This window comes from Tiliqua scincoides, chromosome 8, assembly GCF_035046505.1.
Source record: "Tiliqua scincoides isolate rTilSci1 chromosome 8, rTilSci1.hap2, whole genome shotgun sequence".
NCBI lineage: Eukaryota > Metazoa > Chordata > Lepidosauria > Squamata > Scincidae > Tiliqua > Tiliqua scincoides.
This window is the reverse complement of record NC_089828.1, coordinates 4606866-4627202: the sequence shown is the minus strand read 5'-3', so window position 1 is coordinate 4627202 and position 20337 is coordinate 4606866. Positions and strand designations below refer to the sequence as shown.

At 45.7% G+C, this 20337-nt stretch overlaps 1 protein-coding gene across 3 annotated transcripts in view; it reads right to left on the bottom strand.

Moving 5' to 3' along the window:
- Positions 1-13111: 13111 nt before the first annotated feature.
- The window catches only part of LOC136658909 (protein FAM169B-like), a 47064-nt gene continuing 39838 nt past the window's right edge, over positions 13112-20337 (bottom strand). For all 3 annotated transcript variants that reach the window (XM_066635864.1, XM_066635866.1, XM_066635865.1), the window contains 2 exons: positions 17034-17110; positions 13112-14416 (listed from right to left, as the gene is read on the bottom strand). In XM_066635864.1, coding sequence (XP_066491961.1) covers positions 14201-14416; positions 17034-17110 — 293 coding nt within the window. In that variant the 3' untranslated portion in view covers positions 13112-14200. The remainder of the gene's footprint in view (positions 14417-17033; positions 17111-20337) is intronic.

The window sequence follows — 20337 nt, the reverse complement described above, 5'->3', positions numbered from 1 at the left end:
GAGAGAGAGAGAGAGTCTGTGTTGCTTTTTCCTGGATCCAGAGTGCATGCAATTTCTCTTCCACATTTACAACTTTCACACATGACTGGTATAGTGGAGGGGGCAACACTCAACAGGCACACAGAAGCCTCACATGTCAAAACGCCCTGAGACAACAACTTCATTACTGAGGTCTGTCAGTGTGACAAGCTCCGTGGCCATTTATAGAAGTACCGTCCCATCCACACTCTTTTAAAAATAATGTATACTGACTCATTACTTAGTGATATGATTTATTTATTATTTATTCAGTGATCTACGCAAAGCCCACAGCCTTCTCAACTCTAATGATACCTCTTCCAAAACCAGAGACAACATGAAAAGGATGCGCATGAATAATTAAAAGTGTTCCCCGTTTCCTGAAAGCGAGCAAAGCAGTCCCGTGCTTCTCTTGGCTCCCTTTTGCCACGAGCTAAACACTGGCCTAGTGAGAAGAGGGTTATAAATCACCACCATCATCATCATCATCCACAGAGCTGAGGCAGCTCTTGCAAACGTTTCAAAGAACACCACAAAAGCAAGGGGGAAAAAATCAGTCCGCGTTGCCCTGAAAGGCGGGAACTGAGAAGTGACAGTTTTGCCTGTTGACTCCCCAGGTGCAAACCAAAATTCACTTTGTGGGTGACACAAAATGAAGAACCTAAGAAGAGCCCCGCTGGATCAGGCCAAGGGACCACCTAGTCCAGCTTCCTGTATCTCACAGTGGCCCATCAGATGCTTCAGGGAACACAAAAAGACAAGATCCCTGCATCGTGAACCTTGAACCTGGCATTCTGGGACAACCTACTTCTAAAACCAGGATTTTGCACATACCCATCACGGCTTGTAACCTGTGATGGACTTTTCCTTCATCAATCTGTCCAATCCCCTTTTAAAGGCACCTAGGCCATCACCACATCCTGTGGCGAGGAGTTTCACAGACTAATTTCATGCTGGGTAAGGAAATATTTTCTTTTGTCTGTTCCAGCTCTCCCGACACTCAGTATGAGTGGATGTCTCACAGACTATCCAGGATCAACCAACACTTGGACAGACTGCTTTTATATAAAGACTATTGTCTTTGACTCTTTGGAAACTGAAACAGTTTTTGAAGTTCCATTTTGAATATACAAGGTGTGGCCCCATATTCATGGGGGGATCTGTTCCAGGGAATCCCTGTGGATACAAGAACCACAGATACAGGGGACACCTGTGTTGTTAGGGCCCTCCTCCCCACACACCCATTAACATTCTTAGAAGTTAAAGTTAAGCAGAAGTTAACTGCTTCCTGTTTAACATTAGTTCTTGTTTAGTCAGGCAGTCAGGCTGCCAGCAGCCTGCTCTTGTCATGGTATAAGCTTGAATGCTTATAACCATCTATTAAAGCAAGAAATACTTCCCAGTAAGCCTTTAAAGAACATTAATAGGCACGTGAGGGTGTGAAGGGGGGAATCAGTGGATTTGTGGATAATTGAAACAGCTGATACCAGATCCATTAATATGGGGGTGGGAACCATAGAGGAAAATGAGGAACAACTAGCTTGCTTTGCATGCAAAAGGCCCCAGGTTCCATCCCTGACTTCTCCAGGTAGCGTTGAAAAAAGAGCAGTGGCTGAAATCCTGGAGAGTTCCTGCCAGTCCGCTGAGGCAATACTGAACTAGATGGACGAATGGTCTGACTCCGTATAAAGCAGCTTTGCATGTTCTGTTTCCTCCCATTTTGAGCTCTGGATCTTTGGCAGTAGCCTTGCAGATTGACTGGGCATGCATGTCCCCTTCTTTAAAATATTGGCTTATGTATATGCTGATGTCCGGTTGCTTTAAGCTGCTTGCAAGAGGAGCAAAGCAAATTCCCTAAGAAGACAGTGAAATATGTGGTCCTTAAGGTGATTTAGCAAATCCTGTCTATTTTTCTACAGGTTAGTATTATTGATTACTGACACTGAAGGACCTGACACATAATCAATAGGCCTCGTGACCCACACGATTTGTGCCATGGTCTGTATGAGCTCTCAAAACAAGAACCAATGGCAGCTAGGCTTGACGCTTTCCATGCAGGTTTCTAAGTGAAGCTATTTTCACAGACTGGTACCAACGGGTCTGGTCATTTCCACGTCTGACCACTCACGTGATCAGGGAGTACACAGACCACAACTATCACAGTTGAAAAGCTTTATTTATTTATTTAACTATAATAAACATAAAATACATAAACAAATGCATAAACAATATTCTAACGGTGTAGCAAGAGCGAAGCCAAAAAATTCCTACTAGTTATATTTTAGATACATAAAGTCCAAACATTAACAAATGGTAGTCTATACCACTATCTAATCCTTCAAAACCAATCTTCAAATCCATAATACATCAAATCATTGTCTTCTCTCTGTTTCAAAAAATCAATAATTGGTTTCCAATTTTTCAAGAAGTTTTTTGTTGAGTTCTCCTTAAGTAAAGTTGTGAGTTTGTCCATCTCTGCAAAGTTCATAAGTTTTGTCCACCATTCTTCTATCGAGGGTATGTTTATAGTCTTCCAGTTTTGAGCATAGAGTATTCTGCCAGCACTTATCATATACAAAAATAAAACTTCATTTTTTATTTCCACATATTCATCTGTCATACCTAATAAAAATACTTCTGGCTTCAACTGTATATTTGTTTTTAAGATCAACTGTATCTGTGCATGAATTTGTAACCAATATTTTTTTACTTTTGAACATGTCCACCACGTGTGGTAAAAGGTTCCCTCTTGACGGTCGAAAAGCTTTCTTGATGTATTCTGTCCTCTCTAGGAATTGTACGTGGACAGCCAGATCAGATGCAACTAGGGATGGCAGTAAAGTGTATCGGGCTCTGACACAGAAATGAATGTTGAGGTTCTCCAATACTTGCACTAGAAACTTGCAGACTGTTCCTTGGCTTGGATTAAATCTCCCCATTGAAACCAACTGAGATTATGGTGTCCCCATGATTTCAACAGGGAAACAAGGCAAAAATGGGGAACAGGCACCACCCATTGCCCCAGACTCTCTTGCCCCAAGAGCATTGCCACACCCCCACAGCCTTCCCTGCTTCCTTTTTCCTGGACATGGAGAAGCAGATGCCTGGCAGTGGCAATCACCCCTGCCACTAGGTAACAGTGCAAGGGGCAGAGTCCCACTGTGGGCAGAAGCAGGAGGTGGGCTCAAGGTGTCATCTGCATCTATCTGCTCATGAGACTTATTGTCAGGTCAGCCCTGAATGTGACTGCAGCCAGTGGCATACCAAGATCATTTGGAACCCAAGGCCCATAAATTTTCGGCACCCTCCCCAGAAGTGCAGACAGTGGACATTTTCTTTTAGTGAACTTTGTCTATATAAAATATATTGATATATAACTTTGTATATATAATTATATCAATAAACATGCTTCTCTTGTGGGCAGCTATAGCCAGCACTTGCCAAATTGTGGCTGGAGACAAGGTCATCCCCACCACTGCCACCGTTTTGGGGTGACCTCTCTGACACCCCCCCCATAGCCTGGCGCCCGGGGGCCCCTGGCCACCCCAATCGTACACCACTGACTGCGGCAGATCCATGGCTGCAAACATGGATCAGTTCCAGTCTAGTAGAAAAGGAGGGATGGTCAAGTTTTCAAAGCAAAAGAGGAGTACATACTTATGTACTCAGACAAAACACCAATACTGGATGTGCACTCAGCTGGGGGAAGAGAATTTGCAAAGAAAGACAGTGAGATGACCCCTGTGAGTGAGGGGACAGCAACCCTTTTGAAGCACACACACACTTTTCTGCAAGATTGAGACAGATTCCTGTTATGTAAACATGAATATTTGCTAATGTCACATCTATGTCACATCTCGTATTTTGGCCCTTAGAGACTTCAAAGGGTCTCAGGAGGAAAGGAACTTGTGGAGGAGACACAACTCCCATCAGGGCTAACCCACCACACAAATTGAGTGCGGCACACACAACAGAGTCAGCTGTCCACTATGGGCTCTGTCTATGTCCTGCTTTTGCTGCCGCTCTAGGATTGCAAAAGATCTCAAAGGATCCCAAAGTATCTCCTCTATGGAGAACTCGTGCAAGGAAAGCGCCCTACAGGTAGACCACAGCTGCGATACAAGGACATCTGCAAGAGGGATCTGAAGGCCTTAGGAGTGGACCTCAACAGGTGGGAAACCCTGGCCTCTGAGCGGCCCGCTTGGAGGCAGGCTGTGCAGCATGGCCTCTCCCTGTTTGAAGAGACACTTGGCCAACAGTCTGAGGCCAAGAGGCAAAGAAGGAAGGCCCACAGCCAGGGAGACAGACCAGGGACAGACTGCACTTGCTCCCAGTGTGGAAGGGATTGTCACTCCCGAATTGGCCTTTTCAGCCACACTAGACGCTGTGCCAGAACCACCATTCAGAGCGCGATACCATAGTCTTTCGAGACTGAAGGTTGCCAACAGGATTGCTAAAACATGCAGGGGGAGAGGGATCAAGCACCTTGCAGGCCACAACACTTTTTGCACGTAGGGGACAACAATTCATCATCCTCACTAAGAGCAAAATCCTAACCCTTTATGTCAGCACTTTCCAGCACTGGCATAGCGGTGCCAATGGGACATGTGCCTCAATCTGCAGTTGGGTGTCATTCACGGAGGCCTCCTCAAAGTCAGGGAATGTTTGTTCCCTTACCTCGGAGCTGCATTGCCCTTACGTCACTGCTGGAAAGCACTGACAGAAGGGGTTAGGATTGTGCCCTAAGATAGATCCAAATATCAGTCTTGAACACATAACTGCTCCTGGTTGTGATAACCACGTTTGAACACCAGGAGTCTTGCAGCAGTTACAAAAATGAAGCTCCGAGTCGAGAATGCAGTTTTAACTCAATACGCTGATGGAATTTTTAATATGTAGCATGTGTATTTAAAAAACACACACACACACACACACCCTTGGACCAGAAGGGGAAAAGTTCATGACCTCTGTTTAAGGTGAAGATTAAAAAAAAAAACCAGAGCCTGAGTATCCAACTGAAGAGCAACACCCCCACCTTGTGTTTACATGGAAGAATCATTGCCTCCTTGCCCGACACGTTTAATGGCACCCGAGATCAATGTTTCAGGACAAGGAATCTTTTCAAGATAATGAATGTGTGTGATCCTGGCTGATCCAAGGTCACATTAAATTAATGCAGTCTTCAAAGCTTTTGTAATAATATAATTAACGATTTGCTGCCATACCATTAAAAGCAGTAATGACCAAAAAAAAAAAACAAACTGAAGGGCCTTGACCAGTTTAGTTATGCATTTAAAAATAACCTCAAAGCAAAACTGATCTTTTTTTTTTCCTTTCCTGCCCCCCAATCCTGCCCTCTGGATTTTTGCAATCCCTAATCCCAAAATCTTAGGTAGGTACTCCTACCTCCCCGCCCCCACTTTTTCAGCTTTAATCAGTCTTTGGATAAACACATTGAGTCTATTGCTTCTCTGCTGATTAACAGGCCCTGCTGAACTGGTAAGTCAGGGCAGGTCCAGCTTATACTTTAGTAAAGAGAAAATAAAATCATTAATTAGGAAAGTCCTGCTACAACTAACTGCGGGGACACTTGCATTCATTTTTAGAGATACACAAAAGGTTATGGGAGCATGAAAGCTACTAATCCACTACCCCCAAAGCTCCCAAATCTCAGGCATTTATTCTTCCCTTCACCTACGAGCTACTTAAAGGTCGATGGGATCTGTGCAAACAATCAGGAAGGCTTAAAAGCCTAATAAAGTCTTTCAGTAGTTCTCAACTTGCTTCTGTCTACGATTATCTAATTCTTTCAGCACAAGTGACCCATCCATTGATCCTAAATTACATTCCTTAATTGGGGAGAAAGTTGGTGTTTCAGATCGGACATGGCTGGCCTTTCAAAGTCCACTGGCTTCAGACAATTGCATCTGTTTTTAAAAAAAATGAGGCCAAATATTTGGTGACTTGATCCGCGAGGCCTGTTGCCCACCTATGATCAATGCAGGGTAGCCTGCATAATCCGGGCATCTTAAGAGCGTCCAAATGACTTATGATTAAAACAGGTGTGTTGTTTAAACAGGAGTGCGGCATTAAGAGTACCCCAAGGAGAATTCACAGAGAATCCTGCTAACTCCCCGCCTTGATCAAACAAAGTTGGGATAATGGAAAGTTCAGCTTAGAGTGCAATCCAAAAGCTCACTTCGGCCAGCACAAGCCTGGGAGTGTCACAAATGTGCCATAAAGCATGTTTGTGCTTCCTTGGACTGGCGCAAGGATGTGCCCTCGCCCACAGAGGCTGCATCCAGTCTCCACGCTGCCTGCAACAGGGAAGGATGCACTGGTCAAGAGTAGCCAGCACAGGAGGTTCGGGGGAGGGCAAAACATGGGTGTTTCAGGATGAAGGGGAGCAATGGCAGTGGGTAAGCCAGTGGGCAGACTGGGCCCAGGAAGGGGGGGTGGGACCAGCCTCTGGCACTTTAACTAGATCCCCACCCCCTCCTAGCCCCCACCCCCTCCTAGCAGCCCAGCGTTGCACTGGGCTGCTCAGATCTGCACCAGCTATTTAGCTGGCACAGACCCGAGTGGCCCAATTGCGGTGGTTGGGGCATTACTCAGGGTAAGGGGACATAAATCCCCTTACTCTGAGTTGCACTCCTGCCACCCTCAAACCCGTGCTGGATAGGGTGCAGGCCAGTTGGCCTGCCTATTGCAACACAGGTGAGGACTGGCCTGCTCATGGCACAGCTACGGGGGGGGGGGTGCCACAATAAGTACTGCAGGTGCCACATTGCCCCATGTAATTAGACACTCACACTCGCCATTGGAGCCATTCCAGATAGAGACAGCAATGTGCAGGAGATGTGCAGACATCTCCTGCGTATTGCCAGCGCTGCCCAGAATGGCTCCAATAGCAAGTAAGAGGTGTGACTTACACTGCACATTGCTGCACCTGCAGTACTTACTGTGCAACCTTCCTGTAGCTACACCTCTGATTCAGCTCCTCCCCGATGGCCCTGCTAGCTTGGCCAAGGCTCTTCTTCCTTCCTTCGGAGGTTGGGGGGGGGGGTCCTGCAAACCAAAGATGTGATCACCTCTGATAGGAACTCCTCTATGGAATCAACTTTTTTAAATTTTAGACAATAGTGTCTTGGCAACCTTCAGTCTCGAAAGACTCTGGTATCGCGCTCTGAATGGTGGTTCTGGCACAGCGTCTAGTGTGGCTGAAAAGGCCGACTCGGGAGTGACAATCCCTTCCACACCGGGAGCAAGTGCAGTCTGTCCCTGGTCTGTCTCCCTGGCTATGGGCCTTCCTTCTTTGCCTCTTAGCCTCAGACTGTTGGCCAAGTGTCTCTTCAAACTGGGAAAGGCCATGCTGCACAGCCTGCCTCCAAGTGGGCTGCTCAGAGGCCAGGGTTTCCCACCTGTTGAGGTCCACTCCTAAGGCCTTCAGATCCCTCTTGCAGATGTCCTTAGACAATAGGTCTTTTAAAAAATGCAAACAAAATATTTGCCCATGCTTGCAACCAAACTGTTTTGTTTTGTTTAGCACAGTGATTGCTATATCTTAACCAATCCAGTGCCACCTGCCTGCTTTCGATTCTATTTCATTTTTTTGCACTTTAAAATGCTGCTCTTTAATATTTTGTACTTAATTTGGAAGAGGCCTTGGGAATTTTGAAACTGAAAAGCATGGAGCCAGATAAATTGCCTAAATTTAGCACTAAAATGCCTACATCATATCAGTTTAGTTATCTGATTTTCTCTGTAAACCGCTTTGTGAACTTTTCATTGAAAAGCGGTGTATAAATACTGTTAATAAATAATAATAAATTAATAAATACATGGTATCAAATAAAAAGTGGCTCACGGTTACCGAAGCGGAACATCTCACAAAATCATAAGAGATGGACAGAAGAAAGGAATAAGTTGATGCTGGTTCTCTGATGCCCTTTAAAATGCAACCAACCCACATAGTCAAGAGCAGCTTCATATCTGAAAGATCACCTTGGACCACACAAGTCTGCTCACACCTTACGTTCATAAATGGCTTTCTGCAGATAGCTCAATCCTATCTGAATGCCATAGCAATGGCATACAGATGTCGGCACGATGACTGCCATATCCTAAACCTGGCTTGGCGATACCACATCAATGGCACACTGACACCGGTGCAACAAGGACTAGATGCCTGTCCTGTCAAAGGAGTGCTGGTGCAGCCCTTCCCAATAAAACCCCTCACCCCAGCATCCCCACAGAAGCACCAACACAGCCCTTTATCCATGGAGCAGCATCCTGACTTCAGCACATCATCGCCATGGTTTCAGCATGACATCGTCATGCTCTTTATTGGATTCATATTCCACTTTTCCAAAAACCTGAAATGGCTGGCAAATCATAAAAAAGAGAGTTAAAGAAATCAAAATTATAGCTGTCAGCAAAATATAAACCATATTATAAACCAGGGGTGTCCAAACATTTTGGCAGGAGGGCCACATCATCTCTCTGACATTGTTTCGAGGGTCAGGAAAAAAAAAGGAATTAATTTACATTTCAAATTGAATAAATTTACATCAATGAATATATTAGAGATGGAACTTATATGAATGAATGAATGAATGAATGAAGGTCTTGCCTCAAAGCCTATAAAAGGCCTTGCACACAGCAAGGCCAGCCTTTCCTTCACTGCCACTGCTGCATCACAGACGTGAAACAGCAAGTAGTGGAGGGAGCCCTCATCCCACAGCTCCGGTGAGAGGTCAAACAGTCTTCCTCACACTCTTTACACTCTCACATAACACCAGAACAAGGGGACATCCACTAAAATTGAGTGTTGGGAGAGTTAGGACAGACAAAAGAAAATATTTCTTTACTCAGCATGTGGTTGGTCTGTGGAACTCCTTGCTACAGGATATGGTGACGGCATCTGGCCTGGATGCCTTTAAAAGGGGATTGGACAAGTTTCTGGAGGAAAAATCCATTACGGGTTACAAGCCATGATGTGTATGTGCAACTCCTGATTTTAGAAATGGGCTATATCAGATGCAAGGGAGGGCACCGGGATGCAGGTCTCTTGTTATCTGGTGTGCTCCCTGGGGCATTTGGTGGGCCGCTGTGAGATACAGGAAGCTGGACTGGATGGGCCTATGGCCTGATCCAGTGGGGCTGTTCTTACGTTCTTATAAGAGCAGTTGCGTTGGGCCAGCATGGGCTCCAGCAAGTCTCTGGAGAGCCAGAGGTTCATTGGAGACTGGGTGCTCCCTGTGGGCCAGATTGGGAGACCCCCAAGGGCCACAAGTGGCCCCAGGGCCAGGGTTTGGTTACCCCTGTTATAAACAAATATAAATAGGCAAAAGATGGCAGAAATTTAGAACAAAGACAACTATTAAGAACAGCATTCAAAAGGAGAAAGCTGTATAAAATAAAAATGTTTTCTTTTTTTCTTAAAAATCATGAGGTAGGGGGCCGTTTTAATTTTCAAACAGTTGCAAATCACTGAAAAAAACTCTTCTGGGTTCTGCAGTTCTGTTTCTAAAGCAACTGGCTGTATGTAACAAATTGTCATTTTTATTTTTCTAGGAAGGGAGTTTCTCAGCTGTGGGTCCACCACCAAAAATGTCCCGTTTTCAATATCTGCCAATCGCATCTGTGTTAGCGGCTGATCTAAAGGGCCAGGCAGGCTGGTGTGAGGGTGTTAGAAGCAGTGAACCCATTTAACTTGTAAAGGTGGGGAATGCAACCCAAGAATCCTCTCACACTGACACTGCTTCTTGGGTGCTCCGAGCAATTGACAAGAGTAGTATTCTGCAAACAATAGGTGCTTTACTAGTCCTGGGTCTCTGGAAAATTGGCAAACAATGGAGACAGTTACACTTTGAGAACTTTGCATTTGACAAATGCCCGAATCCTCTCCATGATAAGAGCAGTAATTCCCGTTAAAAGTTTAAAGTTGACCCCAGACTACGAAACTGCACCTTGCTTTTTTGTGGAAGCTTGCAAACCTCTGAGCCTCAACCTCTCACCCTTCTGCAAAGAGCAAAGAAAGCTAAGGCCTCTCTATCAGACTTCAGCCTTCATTTGGTCATCCAGGAAAACCCTGACCTTCCGGTAGGTGCTGCTAGTGCCCTTGATGTCTGAGTGAACCACAAAAGCCTGGCCTTGCTAAATACCATCTTAAAGACTCTTCTGATGTCTAAAGGGAAAGGGATCTGTTGCTGACCTTTTCTCTTTTTGGGGGGCTGTATTTTGTTCTGTGTTTCTGACAGCCCCACCTCACTATTTTGTAAGCATGCAGGAGGTTGAACTTGCAGAGGTATCTTGTGCCAAAGGGCCCCAGCTGTCTCCAAGCAAAGCGTTAAAATAAAGATATTTGCGCTTGTGACACAGGGCACACAGAGACAATATACAGCTTTCAGTCCCACTGATTTCCCCCACCCACCCACCCAGCGATCTTGGCGTAGCTAGAATAAAAGAAGCGTTTCAAAACGGTCTCGCGGCAGATGGGCTTGGAAGGCAGCACAAGAAAATAAAGAGCTTCGGTTTGGGGGCAGGGGGAAGAGATTGAACCAGCCCCAGAATCTGGAGGGGGTTTCAGAGTCCTGAAGACCCTTCTTCATACTGTGCAATTTGGGGTGGAGGAATGACGGCCTCGAATTCCATCTTGGTTAAGCAATTGAACCGAAAAGTTTTAAAAGCAAATGGATACGCCTTGCAGAATTTCTAAATGGTAAATTAGCCAGTCTAAATAATCCTGTTAGGAGTAGACTTTATATTTTAGAATTTTCCCCTCTCCCCCCATTTTTTGTACAGAGGCAGCTTAAAGCTGGGCAGGGGATTACTGTCTCCATTCAGGGAGGTTTATGGACATGTCATGCATCCTTATTTTCCAAAGGCAGCGTGGAACTAATGCTGTTAACAGCAGGTCAGTCTGTCTAAACAGAGGGCAGGGATGCTGACAAGAGGAATACCTCTGGCTTCCTGCAGGTCAGAAACCTTTAACACTGACTGATCTGACAAGATGGAGCCATTGATTTACCAAATGCCAAATGTGTGTGTATTTAATGCTGTTGAAGTAAGAGAAATAATTTTGCAGCTGCACAATTAGTAAATATAGGGCCCAATCCCATCCAACTTCCCAGCACCCATGCAGCTGCAATGCAGCCCTGAGGTAAGGGAACAAATGATCCCACACCTTGAGGAGGCCTCTGTGACTGTCTTGCCACCACAGGATGCAGGGCATGCCCCGCTGGCACAGTGGCACTGGAAACTTGGATAGAATTTGGTCCATAGTCTCCAGCCATTTTGCTGGGTTACTCTCACCTGAGCAAGAGGCAGGAGAGAAACACAATTTTCAGTGGTGCCCCAATCTGTGGCAATAGAGGGCCTTCCTGGAACTTGTTCTCTGATCTGTACATATTCAGTATTTGTATTGGCAACCTTCAGTCTTGAAAGACTCTGGTATCGCGCTCTGAAAGGTGGTTCTGGCACAGCATCTAGTGTGGCTGAAAAGGCCAATCCGGGAGTGACAATCCCTTCCACACAAGTACAGTCTGTCCCTGGTCTGTCTCCCTGGCTATGGGCCTTCCTTCCTTTGCCTCTTTGCCTCAGACTGTTGGCCAAGTGTCTCTTCAAACTGGGAGAGGCCATGCTGCACAGCCTGCCTCCAAGCGGGCCGCTCAGACGTGTCATGATCATTCTACAAGTTAATTATCCAGGTCCATCTGAAACAGGAGCCTGGCTCTCTTCCAAGCAGTGCTGCCCTTCCTTTGTTGTGGCCCTGCAATTGTGGAATTCTGCCCCTTGGGAAGTTTGCCAGTTCTTTTTTGGTTTTGGTGCTAGCCTGTCTTTCTCTGCACAGCTGACACAAGTTGGCTTTGCAACACATCAGACAAATAGAAAGAGGGAAGTAAAAGGGGGCCATCACTCATCAGATACAGCCTCTGCTTTTGGGTTCATATTTTGGCAACTCCAGGTAGATCTGGGAAAGACCCGTCAGTAACCGTGGACAGCCATTGATAGTTGGAGTAGACAATACTGTACTACATGGACCAATGAACTGACTCAATGGAAAGCAGTTTCATATGCTCATTGAAAATAGATCTGGCCAGAGAGGGGACCCCAAATTAATCTCTGGCTGAAGACTCACTCACTGCAAACAATCCACAGTGCATTTCAGAGTTGTGACTGGTTGCATTGGGGGACTGCAGAAACCTGGCACAGAAACTTCCCAGCCTGTGTGTGTTGTTTTTTTCTGTAAGATGTCACTGGTGTGTGCTTTGACTGCAGAACACATTTGTAATTTCACCCTAAGTTCCCAAAGCACAACCCCTTGGCAGTCAGAGTCTCACAGAGTAAACAGAATCTGTTAGTAAATATCAAAGACAACCTTTCCTTGCCTCCTTGCTTGTACCACAGCCAAAAAGTTACAAAAAAAACAACAACAAAAAACAACACTGCACGCTTGTACCTTTGGCATCAAGATCACCAGGGTGCAACTACTACAGTTATTCAGCTGTGTAGGAGTGCCATCTTGTGGTAGCAGGAAGCAATAACCTTGCAGACACACAAAACAACCCAAGTTACAGATGAAGAAGTAGCAGATTGATCTGTGCTCCTCCATTACGTGTCGCAGGAGTTTCATATATAGATTTTGTCTACAGGCAGACAGGTGAGTGAAACCTTGGGAGTGCCTCTTCCATGCCAAAACAAGATGTTTCAAAATGTCACCATCATCATTGACTAGGAGTCTCCTTAAGTTCAAGAAGAGGAAAGTTACTTTATGTTTTTTTGACAGCATTATCTACTGCCTTTTACCAAAAGTTTTCAAGTCTATTTACATAATAAAACAGCAATAAAAAATCACAGAGATGATAAAGAATGGCTGCAAACACACACACACACACACACACACACAGAGAGAGAGAGAGAGAGAGAGAGAGAGAGAGAGAACCTTATAAGCGAAAACCATAAAAATAAAAACCACACAAATGGAAGAACAAAAATATATTTCACTGTTTCTGAAAGGAATCAAGACCATCATATTTATCTAAGTGTTTGATAGATACTAAATACCTTGGAAAGAGTCAATAGTGGACAATTAGCAAAATAAGATATTTATTCAAAATGTTGCAGAAGCTGACAGTCTTGTGGAATCTCACCAGAACAGAAAGAGAGATAACTTCTGTCACACCATCTTTAATAAAAGTACCACCAGGGCCAGTCTTAAGAGCAGGGCCCAAGTGGAAGCAGGTTCACAGCCAAGGACTGTAGAATCTTAGAGATAAGAATAAAATTTATGATGACTTGATATATGGTAGAATGGAAAGCAATCAAAATGTGCAATTCAAAAGTGCATGTAAGTTAATGGACCAAATGGATCTAAGGCACATTTTAATATAAAATTGTATACAAGACTAGAGATTACCCTAGCGTAGGGGTGCCCAAACCCCGACCCTGGAGCCACTTGCAGCTCTCGAGGACTCTCAATCCGGCCCTCAGGGAGTCCCCCATCTCCAATGAGCCTCTGGCCTCCAGAGACTTGCTGGAGCCCATGCTGGCCTGATGCAACCGCTCTCCGCATGACGGCCAACTGTTCGACCTTTTGCGTGAGCTGTGGGACGAGGGCTCCCTCCACTGCTTGCTGTTTCACATCTGTGATGCAGCAGTGGCAGCAAAGGAAAGGCCAGCCCTGCTTTGTGCAAAGCCTTTTATAGGCTTTGAGCTATTGCAAGACCTTCATTCATTCATATAAGTTCCATCACTAATATATTTATTTATGTAAATTTATTCAAATTTGAAATGTAAATTTTTTTCCCGGCCCCCGACACAGTGTCAGAGAGATGATGTGGCCCTCCTTCCAAAAAGTTTGGACACCCCTAGCCTAGCACAATGGGGCCCTAGATGCAGGGCCCAACTGGGATTGGTTCAATTGGCTTAAAGCCAATGCTGGGCACCACTGATTTTATCATCACCTTGGCAATTCTTACAACTACCCTGCAAGATAGTCTGGTGCTAGTCCCGTAGAATTCCATAGTGCAGACGAGAGACTGAGAGAACAGCGACTTGCTCAGAGCTGTCCAGGTCAGTCCACGGCTTTAACCAGGAAAGTCAAGGCTCAGCATGAGAATCAGTGTGGAATGATACAGTGCCATGCCACCTCTTGCTTTCTTTTTGTCACGCGCTCAGGTTAGGGCATTGCTCTACACTGCTTTGGAGCGCGGTCTTCAGCCGGTCTTCCTCTGCTTGCTCTTTTCTTTGATTCCCGACGCTGCTGCACATCCGTGTCCTGTTGAATGGCATGTTCTCCACCATGAGGCTGCAGGCTGGATGCCTTTTCCTGATCACTTTTGTGCAGCTTTTCCTCACATGTTGATGTTCCAAGCTGAGGAACATGTTCACCTTTCTGGAAGCACACAAAGACAAGCATTTCTATTGTTATTAGTTTACATTCTGCCCTGAGCTGCTATGGTGAAGTGTGAGGGATGTGGTGATGCTACGAAATTTTATTGATTACATGTTGCACTTCATTGTGCTGTATTTTATGCTTGTTTCGTGATGATTGTGATTGTGCAACAAATTCGTTTATGAATTTGTTAGCTGCCCTGAGTTCTGGAAAGGCAGGATATAAACAAACAAATAAAATGCCCATGTCGCCAATATTCCTGATGTAGAATTTCCCAGTTATAATCATATGCATTTTGAACAGTAGTGGACTAATAGACACGAGGTGGTCCAGTGGTGTAGCTAGAGGGGGTGCAAAGCACTACGTTTGGCAGAGAGCCTCATCAGAGTGCGAAAGGGCCCCTCCCCTTTGGAGCCAGGTGTATGCCTCTGTTTTTGTTCCCACCCCCTGAAACGACTCTACCCCTCTAGCTATGCCACTGAGGTGGCCACTTCCCAGTCCAAGTCTCAGAAACCTGCACTCGGGGCTAAATGACACATGGCATTAGAGCCCCACAAACAGAATTCCTAGTGTCATTTGCAAATGTGCTCCCTGACAACAACCAGTACAGGCATCTTGTCCCCTTAACCTGCAATAGCAGCAGGCATTTTCTCAACAGCAAACTGCCTTCCCAGTTGTCACTGCTGAGGTGCCTGAGAACCATTTGCTAAAGCTGCCTCTTCAAGGAAGCATCACAGCTTCAGTTTTGCCCCCTCCGTTTCCAGGACCACAGCTGGTTGTTACCTTTCAAGGCCAGGAAGCTAAACAAAGGTCTTCTCTCACTTCTCCGTCCACCAACACTAACCAATTAGAACATAAAAGAGCCTTGCTGGATCAGGCAAAAGGCCCATCTAGTCCAGCTTCCTGTTTCTCACAGTTGCTCACCAGATGTCTCTGGGAACCCATAAACAAGACACCTGTATCCCATTACCATTCCCTTGCATCTGGCATTTTGGGACAACCTACTTCTAAAACCAGGAGGTTACACGTAAGAACATAAGAACATAAGGGCAGCCCCACTGGATCAGGCCATAGGCCCATCTAGTCCAGCTTCCTGTATCTCACAGCGGCCCACCAAATGCCCCAGGGAGCACACCAGATAACAAGAGACCTCATCCTGGTGCCCTCCCTTGCATCTGACATAGCCCATTTCTAAAATCAGGAGGTTGCACATACACATCATGGCTTGTACCCCGTAATGGATTTTTCCTCCAGAAACTTGTCCAATCCCCTTTTAAAGGCGTCCAGGCCAGAAGCCGTCACCACATCCTGTGGCAAGGAGTTCCACAGACCAACCCCACGCTGTGTAAAGAAATATTTTCTCTTGTCTGTTCTAACTCTCCCAACACTCAATTTTAGTGGATGTCCCCTGATTCTGGTGTTATGTGAGAGTGTAAAGAGCATCTCCCTATCCACCATGTCCATCCCCCGCATAATTTTGTATGTCTCAATCATGTCCCCCCTCAGACGTCTCTTTTCTAGGCCGAAGAGGCCCAAACGCCGTAGCCGGCTTGTAACCCATAATGGACTTTTCCTCCTTAAATCTCTCTAATCCCCTTTTTAAAGGCATCTAGGCCAGACGCCATCACCACATTCTGCGGCAAGGAGTTCCACAGATTAATTACACGCTGGGTAAAGAAACATTTTCTTTACCAGTGAAGCCCTGAAGCCAGCCGTTTGAGACACATGAAACTCACTTTTTAAAGTGTTAGTATTTTAAACATTTCTTCCTCACCCAGATCTTTACCAATTAGTAGTCATTTAAATACATAATCTCAGCAGCCCTGACAGCTGGCATCAACTTCCCCTACTCAACTCTCCTGCTCAGTGAATCAGGATATGGAAAACCAGATTATAGAAGTGACTAAATCAGTATTATTTATTTACTTACTTAAATAATTTTTACCCCACCTTTCTACCAGACATTGGGGCACCCAAGGCAGTTTACAACAACAAAATACAAGGAAAAAGATAAAACATTAAAACATAAGACCATTAAAACAAATTAAAGCAATAAGATAGAACAGACCCAATGAATCATGCTAAAATTAAAATTTTGAAAAGTGCACGCTTCTCCGGTAAGCAATTAAAGGCTTCCTTGAACATCTTAAGGCCCTACCGAAATGTCTCCAGAGAGGGAACCATTCTTAATCCCCAAGGGAGCAAATTCCACAAGCGAGGAGTCACCCCCAAGTAGGCTCTATTTCTGGCTGCCATCCCCCTCATCTCTGCTGGTGGTGGCACAGTCAGAAGGGTACTCTCAGATGACCTAAGAGTCAGGGTAGGATTGTATGGGAGGGCGTAGTCCCTCAAATACCCTGGTCCCAAACTGTATAGGGCTATAAAAATCAGCACTAGCTCTTTGAATTGTGCCGAGAAATGAACCGGCAGCCAGTGTAGTTGCCAAAGCAGGGGCTCAACTGAAACTAATCAACAAGCCCCAACAACCACACAGGCAGCTGCATTCTGCACTAAATGCAGTCCATCTTCAGAGGCAGCCCCACCTATTCTGTGCTGCAGTAATCCAACTTAGATGTCGTTAGGGCCTGGGTCACTGTGGCCAGGTCTGACCGTGTACCTCATTCGTCCAGCCTTTGGCTGATGGTCCAGGTTCATCATCTGGAAACCGCTCCATGTTGCAGCTCACATCCATCTCTGAAGCGGAGTGATCCATTTCCCAAGAAGAAACATGGAAGAATGTTAGCAGCTTGTTTCATCGCACCAGATCTTTTATTGCCTTATTTCGCACACTCCCAGTTGCTGACATACAGTAATTTGCATCCCATCTCCCAACTTTGCTGACATGGCCATTTCATGAATGAGGTAGAAAACTACCTACAACATTCTCAATGTTATCTACCAAGCAAATTTTAAAGTGACCAGAAAACAAGCGCTGGTGTAGTGTAGCCACTAAGAGCCTGCCCTACAAACCAGAACTTCCCCAGTTCCAGTCTTGCCTCTGCCATGAATTCTCAACAGGTGGCCTTAGGCAAACCGCTCCCCCTCCCAGTCTTTCCAATCTGCAATGTGGGGAAAATAATAAGTCTTTATAGGCTTGTTGTTCAATAATATCTATACAGGTTGGATATCCGTGGGGATCTGTTCCTGGACCCCTTGTGGGTACTGAAGTCCATGGATAATGGATAATTTGTGGGGTCCAACAGGACCTCCAGATGCAACTGGAAGTGCCTTCTAATTGTGCCCATAGGTATTCTGAGGCCTGGAGAGGTTGTGTGTGACCTCTCCGGGACTCAGAAAGGCCCCCCCCCCCAGTTGTCAGAAAGGCACTTCTGGTTTTTGAGAACACCAGTATTGCCTTTCCGACACACTCCAGAAGGTGTTCTAAGGTCCGGAGAAGCTGTATGTGGCCTCCCAGGGCTTTAGAAAACCTCCCAGAAGCAATCTAAGGCACTTCCAGTCGTGTCCAGGAGGTCCTTTGTGGGCAGTGGCGTCACTACGGTTTTTGTCGTCCAGTGCAGGAGGCTCCATGATGGACTTTCTCCCATGCAAAGGTGGGGCAACACCCTTGGTGGTGAGTACGGTGATGCACTATTGCCCCCCTCTGGTTTTTTTGCTATAATGTTTGATAGATTAGAGATATTTCAATGTGGATTATTTCATTGCATTCTGCATGAAATTACGCACTGAACGATATGAATGACATGATGGGATCATTCAAAAATACCAAAATTTTAACAGTTTTGGCCAGCAGTGGGTTCACCCCCTCTGTGCACTTCACCTGGTGCGGACCACCCCTTCTGCACCCCTCTAGTGACGCCACTATCTGTGGGTCCTCCAAACACAGGTTCTGAATCCACAGATAGAGGAACCCCACTGTATTCTGAAAGCTGCCCCATCTCATAAACTGAATACAGTCACACCAAAGCATATTATTATTGAGAATATTGATATCTATGGAGAACTCGTGCAAGGAAAGCGCCCTACAGGTAGACCAGAGCTGCGTTACAAGGACATCTGCAAGAGAGATCTGAAGGCCTTAGGAGTGGACCTCAACAGGTGGGAAACCCTGGCCTCTGAGTGGCCCGCTTGGAGGCAGGCTGTGCAGCATGGCCTTTCCCAGTTTGAAGAGACACTTGGCCAACAGTCTGAGGCTAAGAGGCAAAGAAGGAAGGCCCATAGCCAGGGAGACAGACCAGGGACAGACTGCACTTGCTCCCAGTGTGGAAGCGATTGTCACTCCCGAATTGGCCTTTTCAGCCACACTAGACGCTGTTCCAGAACCACCTTTCAGAGCGCGATACCATAGTCTTTTGAGACTGAAGGTTGCCAACATGCAATTGATATCAAGTGAAAATATCTACTAAACATCAAGTGAGAAGAGACAGAAAAGCTCAGTTCATCCCCAAACACTTTTCAAAATAAATGTGACGATACGAAGCTGCCTGATTGTGAGTCAGTTCACTGGGCAGTCTAGCCCAGGGCTATGAACTCTGGCTGCAAGTGGTCTCTCCCCATACCTGCTGCCTGTGATCCTTTTAACTGGAGATTCCAGGGATGCAGCCTGACACCTCTGACATGCAAAACATGTGCTCCGCCGCTGAGCCGTGGCCTGTGGCCCCTCACTGCACTGGAGAAAAGGGGTCACTTCCACAGACCTTAAGATGCAGCATTAAGATCTGCAGTAGCCCCTTCCCCACTTCATCTCCCCAACTCCTAGCAATTCTCCCTCACCATTTAATGATAAATCTGTTGTCAGGATAAAGTATCCTGTTGTTTTGAAGCTGCGGGGTGCTGTGCACTGCATGTTAACTAGATGACAGATGGGATGGGGCTGTAAAATGTCATTGTGACCCACTTTCCCACTTAGTTCCAAGTAGGCTAGACTCACCGAATAATTGTGCGCAACCCTTGTTTTTTTCCCCTCTTAGCACTTTTTTTTTTAAAGCCAGACTATTAACTGTGCCTGATCATATAATTAGTTGATCATGATCCAAATTAGCCCACTCCTGTGCATAGATATGTACAATGGTTCATCAGATTTCTAGCATGCAATTTTACCAAAATGCCACTAGATGCAGCTAGCGCAACAACACATAAGACCACACTTAACAGGGGAAGAGGTGGCTTTTGGGAAGAAACATGCTTTGTGCTAGAATCCCTGCAACTTTACATAAAGCATATCCAAGGATACATTGTCAAGGTGTGGGCGTTTAATCATACACACAGCTTTGGTCTCAGCAGTGGTTAAAAAAATATCCATATTCCGAAAGTTGACCCAGTCTCATAAGATGGACGCAGCAACACAAAACACAGGTATTATCACTGAGAATATGCATATTCCACTTTTAAGCATTAAGCACCATGAGCCCTTCACTTGTCTTCCTGGCACGATCTGTGTGGTATGTCCCACATCCAGCTCTAAAATCACTTAATAAACCACATGAAGCCTGGTGGGGAGTAAGATACAACATGGGCCACCAGCTTCAGCAATACAAGGCAAATGGGCTGGACTGTAAATGGGATAGACAGTACAGCACTGTCTCCTGAGACTGAATAAAAGGGGGAAATTAATCTGTATGATTAATTTGCACTGCCCAGAGTGCTGGTTTGTACAATTTGCCATTAAATCAGAAACAACGTTGGCAAAGAAGAGGTAGAAGACCACCCTCTTTTGCTAGAATCAGAGCTGCAGAACCTGGAAGAGTTACAGCAATTCCTGGGGCTTATGACTTCCTGGGGCCATCCCTCAAAGTGCTGCCCCCTGGCAAAGTGCTCAAAGTGCTGCCCCCTGGCCCAGAAGTAACAGTGGTGACATGATGATGTCTGAGCAGCTGGGGTTGCTCTGAGGGGCTGGGCTACCCGCTTTTTCTTGCTTTGAAAGAAGTGGGTGGTCACTCCAAGTTGCTATAGGGGGAGCCAGT